This window comes from Pholcus phalangioides, unplaced genomic scaffold (assembly GCF_987345545.1).
Source record: "Pholcus phalangioides strain wild (caught in Gottingen) unplaced genomic scaffold, Ppha-v1.0 ptg000008l_1, whole genome shotgun sequence".
In the NCBI taxonomy this organism is placed as follows: Eukaryota; Metazoa; Arthropoda; class Arachnida; order Araneae; family Pholcidae; genus Pholcus; species Pholcus phalangioides.
Genome location: NW_028301601.1, coordinates 44,101,287 through 44,113,560, shown reverse-complemented (window position 1 = coordinate 44,113,560; position 12,274 = coordinate 44,101,287). Strand labels below are relative to the sequence as shown.

General features: G+C 35.7%; 1 protein-coding gene across 1 annotated transcript; it reads right to left on the bottom strand.

Annotated features, from left to right (window-relative positions):
- Window positions 1-532: 532 nt before the first annotated feature.
- Window positions 533-9,797, bottom strand: LOC149084334 (protein phosphatase 1D-like). Its single transcript, XM_089234704.1, has 6 exons — window positions 9,275-9,797; window positions 5,753-5,887; window positions 5,102-5,317; window positions 4,515-4,735; window positions 3,261-3,555; window positions 533-3,139 (listed from the first exon to the last, which is right to left on the bottom strand). The coding sequence occupies exons 1-6, from the start codon at window positions 9,573-9,575 to the stop codon at window positions 2,412-2,414; spliced, it is 1,896 nt and encodes a 631-aa protein (XP_089090830.1). The 5' UTR covers window positions 9,576-9,797; the 3' UTR covers window positions 533-2,411.
- Window positions 9,798-12,274: the final 2,477 nt, after the last annotated feature.

Below are 12,274 nucleotides of genomic sequence, written 5' to 3'. Positions count from 1 at the left end.
TTTTTGCAAATGAATTTTTGGAGGAGGGTTTACATTTCAATAATTAGAACTTTTAGCACAAAGAGACCATAAAAAAGTTAATTTCTTTATTTTTTCATGTATACGGCCCCCTCAAAGAAATGTTGAGTGAATGCATGTCATTTGAAAACTTTTTGTGATTGAAAGTAGGTTTGTAAAGTCAACGGTTGCAAGATATCTGCCGTGCAAACCATTTGGGGCAGCCTGTATATAGAAACAACATAAACATACAAACTAAAAGAAATTTCATGATATGAGAGGGATTGAAAAAAAAACTAGTTTAAAAATTGAACAACAATACAGCTCTTTTGAAAATAGATGTTAAACAAATTCAACAGTTGCAGGGCTCCCACTCAAAAAATTAGAAAAAGTAGGAAAATGCAGGACTAAAAAGTAGGACGTGGTGGGTAGTCATCGCATAATGAAAAAATTACAAAATTTTTATTTTTTATTTTTTAATTTTGAATTAACTTTTTTTTCATAGCACTATTTCAGTATCCTACAAGATTGACTCAAGCCAAAGCCAAATTAAAAAAACAATTTTTGGCCAAAACAGTGTACTAGCATCCACAGATAATTCTTTTCTGTCTCTTATATAGTATGAATTACGTTCTTTTTTTTTTTTTGGAGTCTTTCAAAGTGCAGAGTTTGTCAACTCTCTTTGACAATGCACACCAAATTTTGACAACACATGTTTTTAAGAATGACGCTCTTTCGAGACCACTTTCAAAAGCACAGTGCAAAATGTGTAAATTACAAGATCCGATATAAATAAGGCAAGGTGAACCAGATTATTGAGGAAACCCCATCCTTTTTTAAAGGGATTTGTTCACATTTTACTGTTCAATGCCAGTGTAATCATTTTTGACAAATGTAGCACTTTCATTTCTAGTGCTTCGCTGAGCATTGTAAATATTGTTTTATGTCTCTTCATGCCTTAAAAATACAGAAGACAATTGACAATGCTATTGGGTAGCATCGAAATCACCAAACCTAGAATAGGCCTATGTATCGAACTGCTTTGTAATGCAAACTGTTGTTTCACCTATTTGCACCATAATTTTGAATGCTAGTCCAAGGCCATGAAGTAATAAATACAAAATTATTTTTTCCATCCAGACAGAAGTTTCTAATGACTACTATATTTGTTGAACCCTCAAACAAAGCAAATGAAAAATTAATAAACCAAATGGTCCACATACCCCCCCCCCCCACAAATAACCTTAAAAACGATACAATTTATGCTTTGGCAGAATCATTAATTGCTATCTCCAATATTGGGCAATATATCAATGATTCCCTGCTCAATTAAAATCAATTACACAAATTTTGTTGATAAAATTTTTTAAAAAGTAGTACAGAAACTAGAAAGTAGGACATTTTACCAAAAAGTAGGAAAAGTAGGACGAGTGGGGCCCTACAGTTGCTTTTATTGCAGTAAAAACAATCTTGGATTTCTTTGAAGAGGCGTCAAAAACAAAGTTGGAAAGGTTATGCCTGGTAATATGCCTTAGTAGCTATGAGTCACCTCGCCAGAAATAGGTTTTTTTTTTATGATCCAAAAATTATTTCATTTATGCTTCTCCAATGTAATTTTATGCACACAACAGATTATTAGACCAGAACCCACAGTTTATAGCTGATTCTGAAAGTTTTCCCCCATGTCTCTCACTGAGAGACAGGCGCACAAACGACTGAGTGTGGGAGCTTATTGCAACAGCCATATGCTTATGAGGTTGTCTTGGTGCTTTCTAATCTTCTACAAGTAAAGTGTGCAAAGAAATATTCCAACAAGGACTGAGTGAGTTTTGAACTCACAAAACTTCACGACATTCTTTGGTACATTAGAAATATGTGTAATGAACCCCTGCTACTTTGCTCACTCAAATATTCCCTCGTTATGTTTTCCTTTTTAACTGAAGTAGCCGATGAGTCAATAAAAGTGTTAAAGTGTTTCAAGTATCCATTATACCCGATAAAACAAATATCTGTGGATTTGAATTAAACTAAAATTCAAGATAGGTTTTGTCCGCATTTGATTGATCATACCACAAAGTATTGTCATGAACGAAATATTATATCTACACATAATTTATGGATCTATTTGGTATTTGTATGAACTCTACTACTCGATATTTACAAAATTTGGACACATAAATGATATTGCTTGCACTTGTTCTGTGAGAACAGCATTGCAATGGCAGGTGAAAGTGATTTAACTTCAATCTACGTGAACAAATCCAAATTAAAATTACTCAAGACTATACACCAGTGTTCGAATATTGCACAATATAATATAAGCACCAAAATCAAACACTTAAAATCAGTGTTTTTAGAAACATGAGTGAAATGTGTAAGGTCGGTATGACTAAATGATGCGAATGTAAGAGTTATCAAAACTTCATCCTTTGACCCTGTGACAACCGGAACTCATTGATTGCAGTAAGTGACATTATACCAGTTTTATTCATTGCAGGTTTCTTCTTCCACGGTATCATGCTGTCACATTTTGGATGTTCTGAGCATTTGTATGAATGATATGCTGACAGTTCAGCACCCGGATACTTCCTTTTTATTGACTGTCTCAATGATGTCATTTGCTTAAATGTTTCTGAATGGATCGTTCCACGTGAGTGGTAGTAAAATTTAGAACTTTCAGAACATTTTGTTGTTGTTGGAGGAAGCATACCAGAGGAACTTATCTCGCAGAAATCTATGCTAGTGCTTGAGGACTGATTCTTCTCTCTTTGTTTGAAGTGAGATATGCTTAAAGCATTCTCATTGGAACTTGATTCTGGTTGCATATAAAATGTTCTGTGAGTATCTGGAAAGCTGAATCGGCGCCAGCTCACCAATTTGCTCCAACTAGCAAGCTTCAACAGACTCGTCTGTCCAGAAGCACTTTTGCTCCATCTAGGAACTGCATATGGCATATTTTCTGATCCCTCTGCCTCGTTTCTTAGTTGACGACTAGAAATGAGAGGGAGATCGTATGAAATGTTCAGTGACTGCAAAGGACTTGAAGTCAATCGCTGGTGGCTAGGAACATCAAATGTAGTGGTAGTATTATTATTATTCTCATTTGTCGAGCTGCTTTGGGATGTAAGTTGTTTCATCAACCCTAGAATCGAAACAAACCATGTTTTAAAATCTTTATGTTCATTTATAAATGAATTCAAAAATATATATATATACTTGTTTACATAAACAAAGACATGCACAAATTTCTACATGAACAGTACCTGAAGAGATACGTGATTCAGGATCCATAACACCCCCTAAGTTCTTGCGGCTGCATAATTGTTTGTCATCACATTTATCAGTACAGACAGAGCAATTCTTGCTTCTTTCACAAGAGTTGCAGTGCAACATTGCTTTTGCAAAATCTTGTTCAGCATGTAGAGCATTTCTGAATGATCCCAAAGGTTCAATAAGCACTGTTATAACACTAGTATTATCAGCCCTCATGTTCAATTTATTCCAACGTTCAAGGGCACAGCTAACTAAAACTTTCGAGGGATTGCTCAACAGTGGATCCTGTTAATAAAATAAAAAATAAATATTTAAAAACGATCCACAACAAATATCTGAGATGTTTTATAATAGTCAAAATGATGCAATGTTTTGCATTCAAGTTTAGTAGTTGTTTTGAGTTGAGTAGTTTCATTTCAAGACATGTTATTTACTATAATTACATACAAGCTATTAGAGTTTCTCTGAGCCTTTCCTCTTAAAAAAAAATGCCTTAGTAGATCACAACCGAAAAATACATAGAACTCTCATTCATTCACCTTCTGATTTCAAAGATAGATGGCATCACCAGTACACACATCATTTATAACACAAGACATATACTACACTGTAAGATCGCGCAATGACACGTGGTGGTGCACCTTGGTTAAATCCACCACACTTTGCCTGCTGTGGCTATAGCCTTTATGGTTATAACAATGAAATTCTCATTTGCAGCATCTCGATTTTTTGTCCATATCAAACTATTTCTCATTTGATATTTCTTATAATATATGGTCCTAAGGCCGGGATTACACTATAAAAAAGTCTTATAAAAGATCTTTTACAAAATATGAAAAAAAAGGAACCAATAAAAAAATTAGTTACATTTACTCGAATGTAACTAATACGCTTATTGGTTGCATTTTCCAGTTTTATAAAAGAACTTTTATAGTGTAATCCTGGCCTACCAAAGACTTATCGAGTGGGTCCACTGTAAATTCTATTTTTTGTAACATCAAAATTTATGGATATAATGTTTCATAGAAATTCCACTGTGTATAAAGAGTTTTAGCATGTTACTACTGTTTTGATTTTTAAAATCTAGCAACTGAATTTTGGATGATCAAGTGTCATCAGTACAAATTATAGACTTAACTAGTCCTAAATTTTGTCACTTGTTTTTAGAAATAGTTAAATAATATCATTCAAGTTAGGCATATAAAAACATGAAAAAAAATCAAACAAACATTTTCATTATATACCTTTGGATTTGATATGCCCAGCTTTTTCACCACTTTCTCATTTTCTCTCTCAGCATCCTGAACAAATAGAACGGCGTCACAAGGGGTCAACATATTCCACAGTCCATCGGATGCAATAACCAAACACTTATCTCTTTTTGGATTGAGAGTTATGACATAAACATCTGGTTCAGGGCTGACGACAAATTCTTCACATAGATAATCATAACTCCACAAGTCCCCTGAAAAAAATACAGGAAAAATAAAAATAAAATTTTCAGAAAGTTTATTCAAATTGAACATCAGTAAAGTTAACTGAGTTACTGAAAACTAATAATAGCACTGAAAATATACAACAAAATATACAACAACTGAAAAAACATACAACCTGATAATGGGATTATAACCATTCAATTTGAAGTAATTTTCATTGTTGATATATTCAATAAAGGTTTTTTCCATTTGTATGTAACGACTTATTTTAACACTTTTTAAAAAAAAATTTCATTCACTTCATTTACTTTAGCTTCTTTGTTTCATTGAATGATAATCTTCTTAATGAACAGCTTTTACAATCACACACAAAAAAAACCATCATATATATTTACCCAAGGAACGAGCAACAGCCAAAAATGGTATTCTGTCAAAATCTGTGCTTCGCCTAACTGGGCCTTGGTGACCAGTCTTGGGTCTTTTCCAGACAACTCTATCGATGCCCGATTTCTTCATGATAAGTCCTCCACAATCATAGATACGTTTTTTCTCCTCTGGAGTATCGGGTTTGTGATCCACAGTCAAGGATTCTGCTTGCCATGTTTCTTCACCTGGAGAGAAAAATATGTAAATTATTGCACCAATCACATAAAAAAAATAAACCGTGGTATCAAACCTGATTTTGAAAATAAGAAAGAGGCAAAAACTTTCCAAGTAGATAAGAATTTTTTTTTTAAGTAAAGATTTTATTAATGAAAAGGTGATCTTTATCACCATTTATTAAATTTTAAGGAGTGGCAGGAATGTTTGTCAAGGTTATTTTACAGAAAAAAATGTCAATTCTTTTACTTGAACCAATATGGCACTATTTGCTGATAATCAAAATTTTTTACATAATAAAGAGAACAATTTAATGAGAAAATAAAACAGCACATGATGTTGTTATTAGTTTAAAATAACATCATCATGTGCTGTTTTGTAATTTTTTTACTGTTTATAATGTATTGTAATGAGAGTTTGAAAAATCACTGCGATTTAATGATTACCTTCAGGAGCATGACCAAGAACAATTTTGGAGTCTCCAACATGACCAATATAAAGTTTTCCTTTTCGAATGAATCCAACACTAGCTGTTGTACCTGCCGTACTCGGTAAACCAGTAGGTGTTTTTGGCCATGTGTCTGTAATAGAAATGTAATATGAAAACTTCAGATTCATATTCATTTTGCAAACATATCACTCACATCCTAATGTCATGCAATGTGTGAAAAATGCCTAAATATGATAATATCTTTAATATAAAGAGGAAATTTTTTCATTTGATTTTTTAAGTAAAATAATTTTACAATAGAAGAAATGAAAATTGTTTATTGTAATCAACAGTGACACCATTTTTTGTTAAAAATAAGAAAATACAGACATAGCTGTGCCATAGTTTACTGAAGCCATGCTATTAGCCTATATGGGCAAATAAATGCTTATGAACTATTAACTGAGAAGAATTTCATTGAGAAGCTTCTTAATTCAGATTTTTGAAAAATATTTTGAAATGCACAGTAAAATCTCATAATGACAGACTAATAGATGCTGAAGCATGGGCGAAGATACGGTGTGGGGGGGGGGGCCCACCACCAGCGTCAAAGAAGGAGCCTACTGATCTAATGTATATGCGACATTGTGTGCCCCCCCCCCCCCAGACTTTCACATCTACCTCCACCTATGTGCCGAAGGTTCTGTTTTGATGAAAGTCTGGTTTATAACAAATATAATTCTGATAGGGTACAATACAAGAGTGCATACATCAAAATGGAAGTGCAGTAGTTAGTTAGAAAAAACGTGTTTATTATGTCAAATAAAAATCTTTCAACATAGGTTGAATTGAAGAAGATGTGTACAAATGCTTAAAACAAGTTTTGAACTCGTCAGATATGGAGCATTAAAAATATTCTTTATTGTTGAATAATTATTATTTATTATTATTGTATGAAATTATTATTACTGTATTAAACAAAATTGATATATTTCCATTTTTTTTAACTGTCCATTATAATGAGATGTTCTACTGTAAGTCATATTATTTAAACTTACTTGACCTGCTCACAATATAAAAAACTCCAAATATATGCATAAAGTACTTTTTTTTAATAAAAATCGTGCCACTGATAGTAAATATAAACAAGAAAAAAAATTTGATTTATAAAACCCCATACAGTGGAATCTCCCATATCTGAAGCAAGAGGGGTAGGACGACTAAAGAGACAACTAAAGTGCACCTCATTCATACATTCCTCTAAGAATTTCTAACAAATTTGTACATACAGGGGTATGTTGTGTGTGTGTGTAGCACTAGCATATTTGAGACATTCCCGTGAAATTGGCCCGAATTATGTCCTCAACAGTTTGCATTTAATTTGACACAGAACTTTTTTTCATCACTTCCTATTTACCTTCCTGCTTCTAAAAAAAACTGCCACTCTATTTATAATTCTTTCATCAATAGAGTTTTTGAATTTGCTCGAACACATTTCCATTTGTTAAGGAAATGTCCTTCTCTTGACTGTCTCCCAGTCAATTTTTCAAATTTTAAAATGATAACTTTCTATCCTAAAAGAACAATATATTCTTCTTTCAATAATACATATTTTTAGGACCAGTATATATAGTTTTTCATCAGTTTTGCAAAACTTGTAAAATGTCTTTATCCTCGCATCAGGTAACCAGAGGTTTGATCAAAAGTTAAGGGGGGGGGGGGGGGAGTAAAAAAATCCAAATTTCTTGGTTGCAACATCAAACTGCAGTTTTGTTTCATTTAAAGACTTTGCTTTGAGAATGCAGCTTGTGCAGGTAAAAAGAAGTGGCCTCAAGAGTTTTTTCAATTTTTTCATTGACATTTTCTTTTTTGTGCGATTTCATGAGAATGACTCATTTATGGTGTCAGAGTTACGCTTGTTTTGTTTTATAATGGTATTGCCATAAATCTTGCATATAAGTGAAAATAGCAAATCTTCAATTTTCCTGTTATGTAAGTATTGTGTTGAAGGCCTACTTTACTCTCTGTGGCGAGAATTTTTCGAATGGGAGGCTGCCTCACATTCACACCTCGAAGTAAGAAAATCCATTATCTTATATTGAGTATAATTCTGTTAAGCAATGGCCACCATTTTATTGGCACAGAGGGCCGCAGTGCTGGCCTAACACATTGGTCCATCAGAACACAGCCTGATGGGAGCCTCATAGTAATGTGATCTAGCACTAATTGTCATTTCGAACTGGTAATATTAGAAAATAAAGAATTTCTCAATTATGCTAGTCTGCCAGGATCATCATTGTGAATTGATGATATAATATGGCTTCAGAAGCAGATTTATGCTGCTTGTAGGCTACACAAATTTTGCTGTCCTTCTCCCATAAAAATCGCGGATTTTTTACCACTCATCCCTCTGATTCGTCACCCAGTGCTATAACTCCACCCTATAAATATGCCTCTAAGTCTTTCTTTCAGTCATTTACAAGCTTGCATATATTCTTTGGTTACACACCACTGGGTATCACTGGTACCACTCATCCCTCTGATTCGTCACCCAGTGCTATAACTCCACCCTATAAATATGCCTCTAAGTCTTTCTTTCAGTCATTTACAAGCTTGCATATATTCTTTGGTTACACATGCTAGCATTTTTTTAAGTCACTCCCACGTTCACACATTCTTTTAACAATTCACATGCTTGCACACTGTTTTGGTTGCTCATGCTTTAGGTAACTCTTTTGGCCATTTACATGCTTGCACACACTTTATGCCGAAAGATACCCAGGCCACATCGCCATATGGCAATATCGGCTCACACTCTATGCCACTTTTTCACACTTTTGGATACTCACTGACCTGGTCACTCCCATGCTCACACACACTCTCTCTGGGCCCCTCTTTTGGTCATACACATGCTTGCACACGCTCTGGGTCACTTACTGACCTCGTCCCTCACTCTCTAGGTCACTCACAAATACCACAAGAGGCAAATTGTCCAATGAGGTTGCTGAACAAAAAACAAATGCTCATAAAAAAATATGGATGTCAAATATAACTCCACTACAGCAACCAAAAATAACAGCATATATCATGGGAAATAGAAAAGAAAAAAAAATGCTTGCAAACTCTCTAGGTCACTTACTGATTTAGTCCCTTGCTCTATAGGCCGAGTTATGGTCTTATACCCATCTAATGGGCTATACACATTTTTCTACATTTCTCCAATTCTACTGATTTTCTTTACCACTACTTGCTGCCCCTCTGTGCTTGACACCCTGGGCTATATCCCGCTATATATATAAAGCCCCTCCGTAAATAATGATAAAACCATTAAATTAAATAACCATTTAACTATATCAAAGCACTTTGACGACTTTTACAATAAACTAGAAGGACGTTTGTCCATTATTTGCCTTGCCTCACTGATGATCACCACATATCTTGAAATATGCGTAAATAAAATGGTTATTTGATAGGACATAGGAATTTTCACAGTATGCCCATAATTGAATGATATTAGTAATTAAGAGGAGATAAATACCTAATTCTTTCCACATAGCGAGATGCGTCATGAGGAATCCATCTCGAATAGCCTTGAGCACGAGATCGTCGTCGTCGGACCAAAAATTCCTCAATCCGATGATGTTGGCCATCAGGTGCTGTTTCGCGAAAAGAGCGGCTTCTTTGCCCCCGTGGCCATCGTAAACGGCGAAAAAAGCGTACTCCAGGTCTTGGCCATCTTCAGTCTCCTGGGCAGCAACCACCAGAGCATCTTCCATATATTTCCTCCCGCCCTGGCTGCTGTAACCGCTAACGCGTAAATTCACACCTAATAACGTCATTCTTTTAAATTCAAAACAAACCTTTTTTTTTTCTCACCCCACTTTAATTAAATGAGGGAGAAAAAAAAAAACAACGGGCTCTCGAAACACTCTCAAGACAACGCCATTACGTGGTGTGTCTGCCTTCCCTGCACAGCAAGGAAACTGCGGACAAAAAATGTCAATCAAGATGCTGATGGTGATGATGATGAGATTTCTTCTGGAAGCAAACTATCTTATTCTCATTAAAAATGCTAAGAGAATTATCGTAAGTGCAAAGAAATCAGGGTCATGCAGTGCTGCCATCTGCTTATCGTAGACGGAAACGAAAACAAGCATGAATAAAACAAGCAAAAAAATATATATATGTACTCATGCTGACCATTACGGGAAAATACGGGACAGCCAATTATTACCAAAAAGGATGCCAAAATTGCCAACCATTGCTAGAAACACTGAAAAATACACACAGTGAGAAATGAAGCACTACTGCAAATTACAGTGGATAAAATGAATTTTACGAAATATAGCATTCAACATTACCAAACTGACCATATTTCTTCGAGAAAAATGTGGAATGTTCGTATCACAATATCTATCTAACTATTCTGAAAAGCCTCAGATGAACCATGAATTGGGCAAGGGAGTAGCTGGTGAAAAAAATTTGACAACCACGGGCTTAACACGACAAATGCGAGATGAATATTCTTATTCATAATCGTATAGTTATCATAAATTTATGAAATGAGAAGATAATTTCCACTCTTGGTTTCAATAAAGAACAAATATTCAAGTAGGCTTCGGTGAAAATAAGTTATAAAAAAGTTTGGATGGCCAAAATTACGTAGAAATGCGGAGATGTCCCTGGAAATACGAGACGCATGTTCTTCACCCTGTGTGTTTGTATATTGGGTTTTTTTTTCAACTCGGAGAACGAAAGCAGGTGCGAAGAGTGTAACTGCTTCGGACCGCAAAATATGCTAAAATAACTACTATATTTTTCTGCGTATATAATCCGCAGATCATAGGTACGATGAAAACAAAAATTTTTGGAACAAAAATCGGAATTTCCCCCTACGGGAGGAATGGCATGGCTCCAACCCAGAGCACAGGACGTATCCTATAATCTTTTATTGTTTTCACACTATAAATTTTCTTTCTCTGTAGTGGCTGTGAGTAATAGTGACATGGGGACCGCTCATATAGCCATAAACATGAAGATGTGGACATTCACTCCCTCTCCCGTTCACTAAGCACACACCCTCAATGATTTCCCGTTCGAGGAGTCTATCAACTTTAAGTCCCACGAATTGGGTCCGGAGTGGGATTTTTTTCGGGGGGCAAACGTAACTTTGCGGACCCCCTTCACCTTAAATTCGATGATTCCCTCTAGTTCCGATTCTGAATTTCAACAACTACAAGACAACTATAGTCATAGCTTCATTCCCACACAACTAAGGAACCTAATATTGTATTTCTCTCTCTCTCTCTAGGGCTCTAATCAAACTTCACCTTTCCCATGCTGACTACCTTTCTTTTAGAAAAAATACGGGAAATTGGCGTCCCAAATGGGTAATGGCCAGTTTTAACAAGGAATTATGCCAAAGGAAAGCAAAAATGCTAATTATTACTTAAATCACCGCAAAATTTCTAACTGCGGGGAAAGAAGCTACAGTAAACTTGGAAAAAGTATAAAAGACTACTACTTTAACTGTACACACATCTTATAAACATTCCTCTACGGAATTTCTAACGAATTGGTACATACCGGAATGTGCATGTCCGCGTTGTGAACCTAACGTTAAGTCTGCTTTATGTAATGCTTGTTATTTGTATAGTGCCCCCATCTGTCCTGAATTTGTCTAATCATGAGTGAAATGTAATGATTGAATAATTGTACCGTTGTATGGTATGTATAAAGACTATTACTACTAAACCGCACATGCACCTCGTCCATATTCCTCTGCGGAACTTCTAACGAATTGCTACATGTTGGAATATGTGTGTACGTGTGTGAACCTGACGTGAAGTTTGTTTTCTGTGAAACACTTGCTATGTGTAATGCCGCCATTTGTCATCAGCTATTCTAACTATGAGTGAAGTGGAATGATCGAATAATTGTACGCCCGGTGTAGGCCTGTTGCTCTCTGTGGCGAGACTTTTTAACGGGAAGATCGGCTCGAATTCACGCTTTAAAGTTGAGAACCACAGAAAACCAACTTCAACCGACCACCATTGTGGTGACGGTGAGGTTTTAACTCGGGTCCTAACGATGCGAGTCCGTCACTATGACAATACGATCACCTCAGTGGCGGGTATAAAAGACTGCAGATCGCACAACAGAGAGGCTCAGAGGGCTTTTAAAAAGAATTGCATGCAAAGTTGTATTCACGAGGGGGGGGGGGGACTCTAAATGGACTGCAGCCCAGGGCATCAACTTCGTAAGGGTTGAAAATTATACTAATTGGTGTGCAAAACATTGAAGTCTACCGGAGAACTGAAACAAACATTGAATGGTCCCACGTGGAAAAGCCGCAGAAGCGAAATCCGTTTCTGCGCCTCCTATCAACTTCCTGCTTCACCCTGGAAATCTCCCCCCCCCCCCACACACACACACACGGCTTGAATTGTAGGGGCCGTAAAACGGGATAAAATACTTTGTGAATACATTTTATATTTAACTTCTGTTTAAGTACTTTGCTACCAAGACAGGGAGCCTT

Excerpts from the sequence above, each read along its gene's own strand:
- LOC149084334 (XM_089234704.1), bottom strand. The coding sequence starts at position 9,575 with ATGACGTTATTAGGTGTGAATTTACGCGTTAGCGGTTACAGCAGCCAG. Across the intron at positions 4,736-5,101 it reads GGCTGTTGCTCGTTCCTTGG|GGGACTTGTGGAGTTATGAT; the intron begins GTAAATATATAT and ends TATTTTTTTCAG. Across the intron at positions 3,556-4,514 it reads TGGGCATATCAAATCCAAAG|GATCCACTGTTGAGCAATCC; the intron begins GTATATAATGAA and ends TTTTATTAACAG.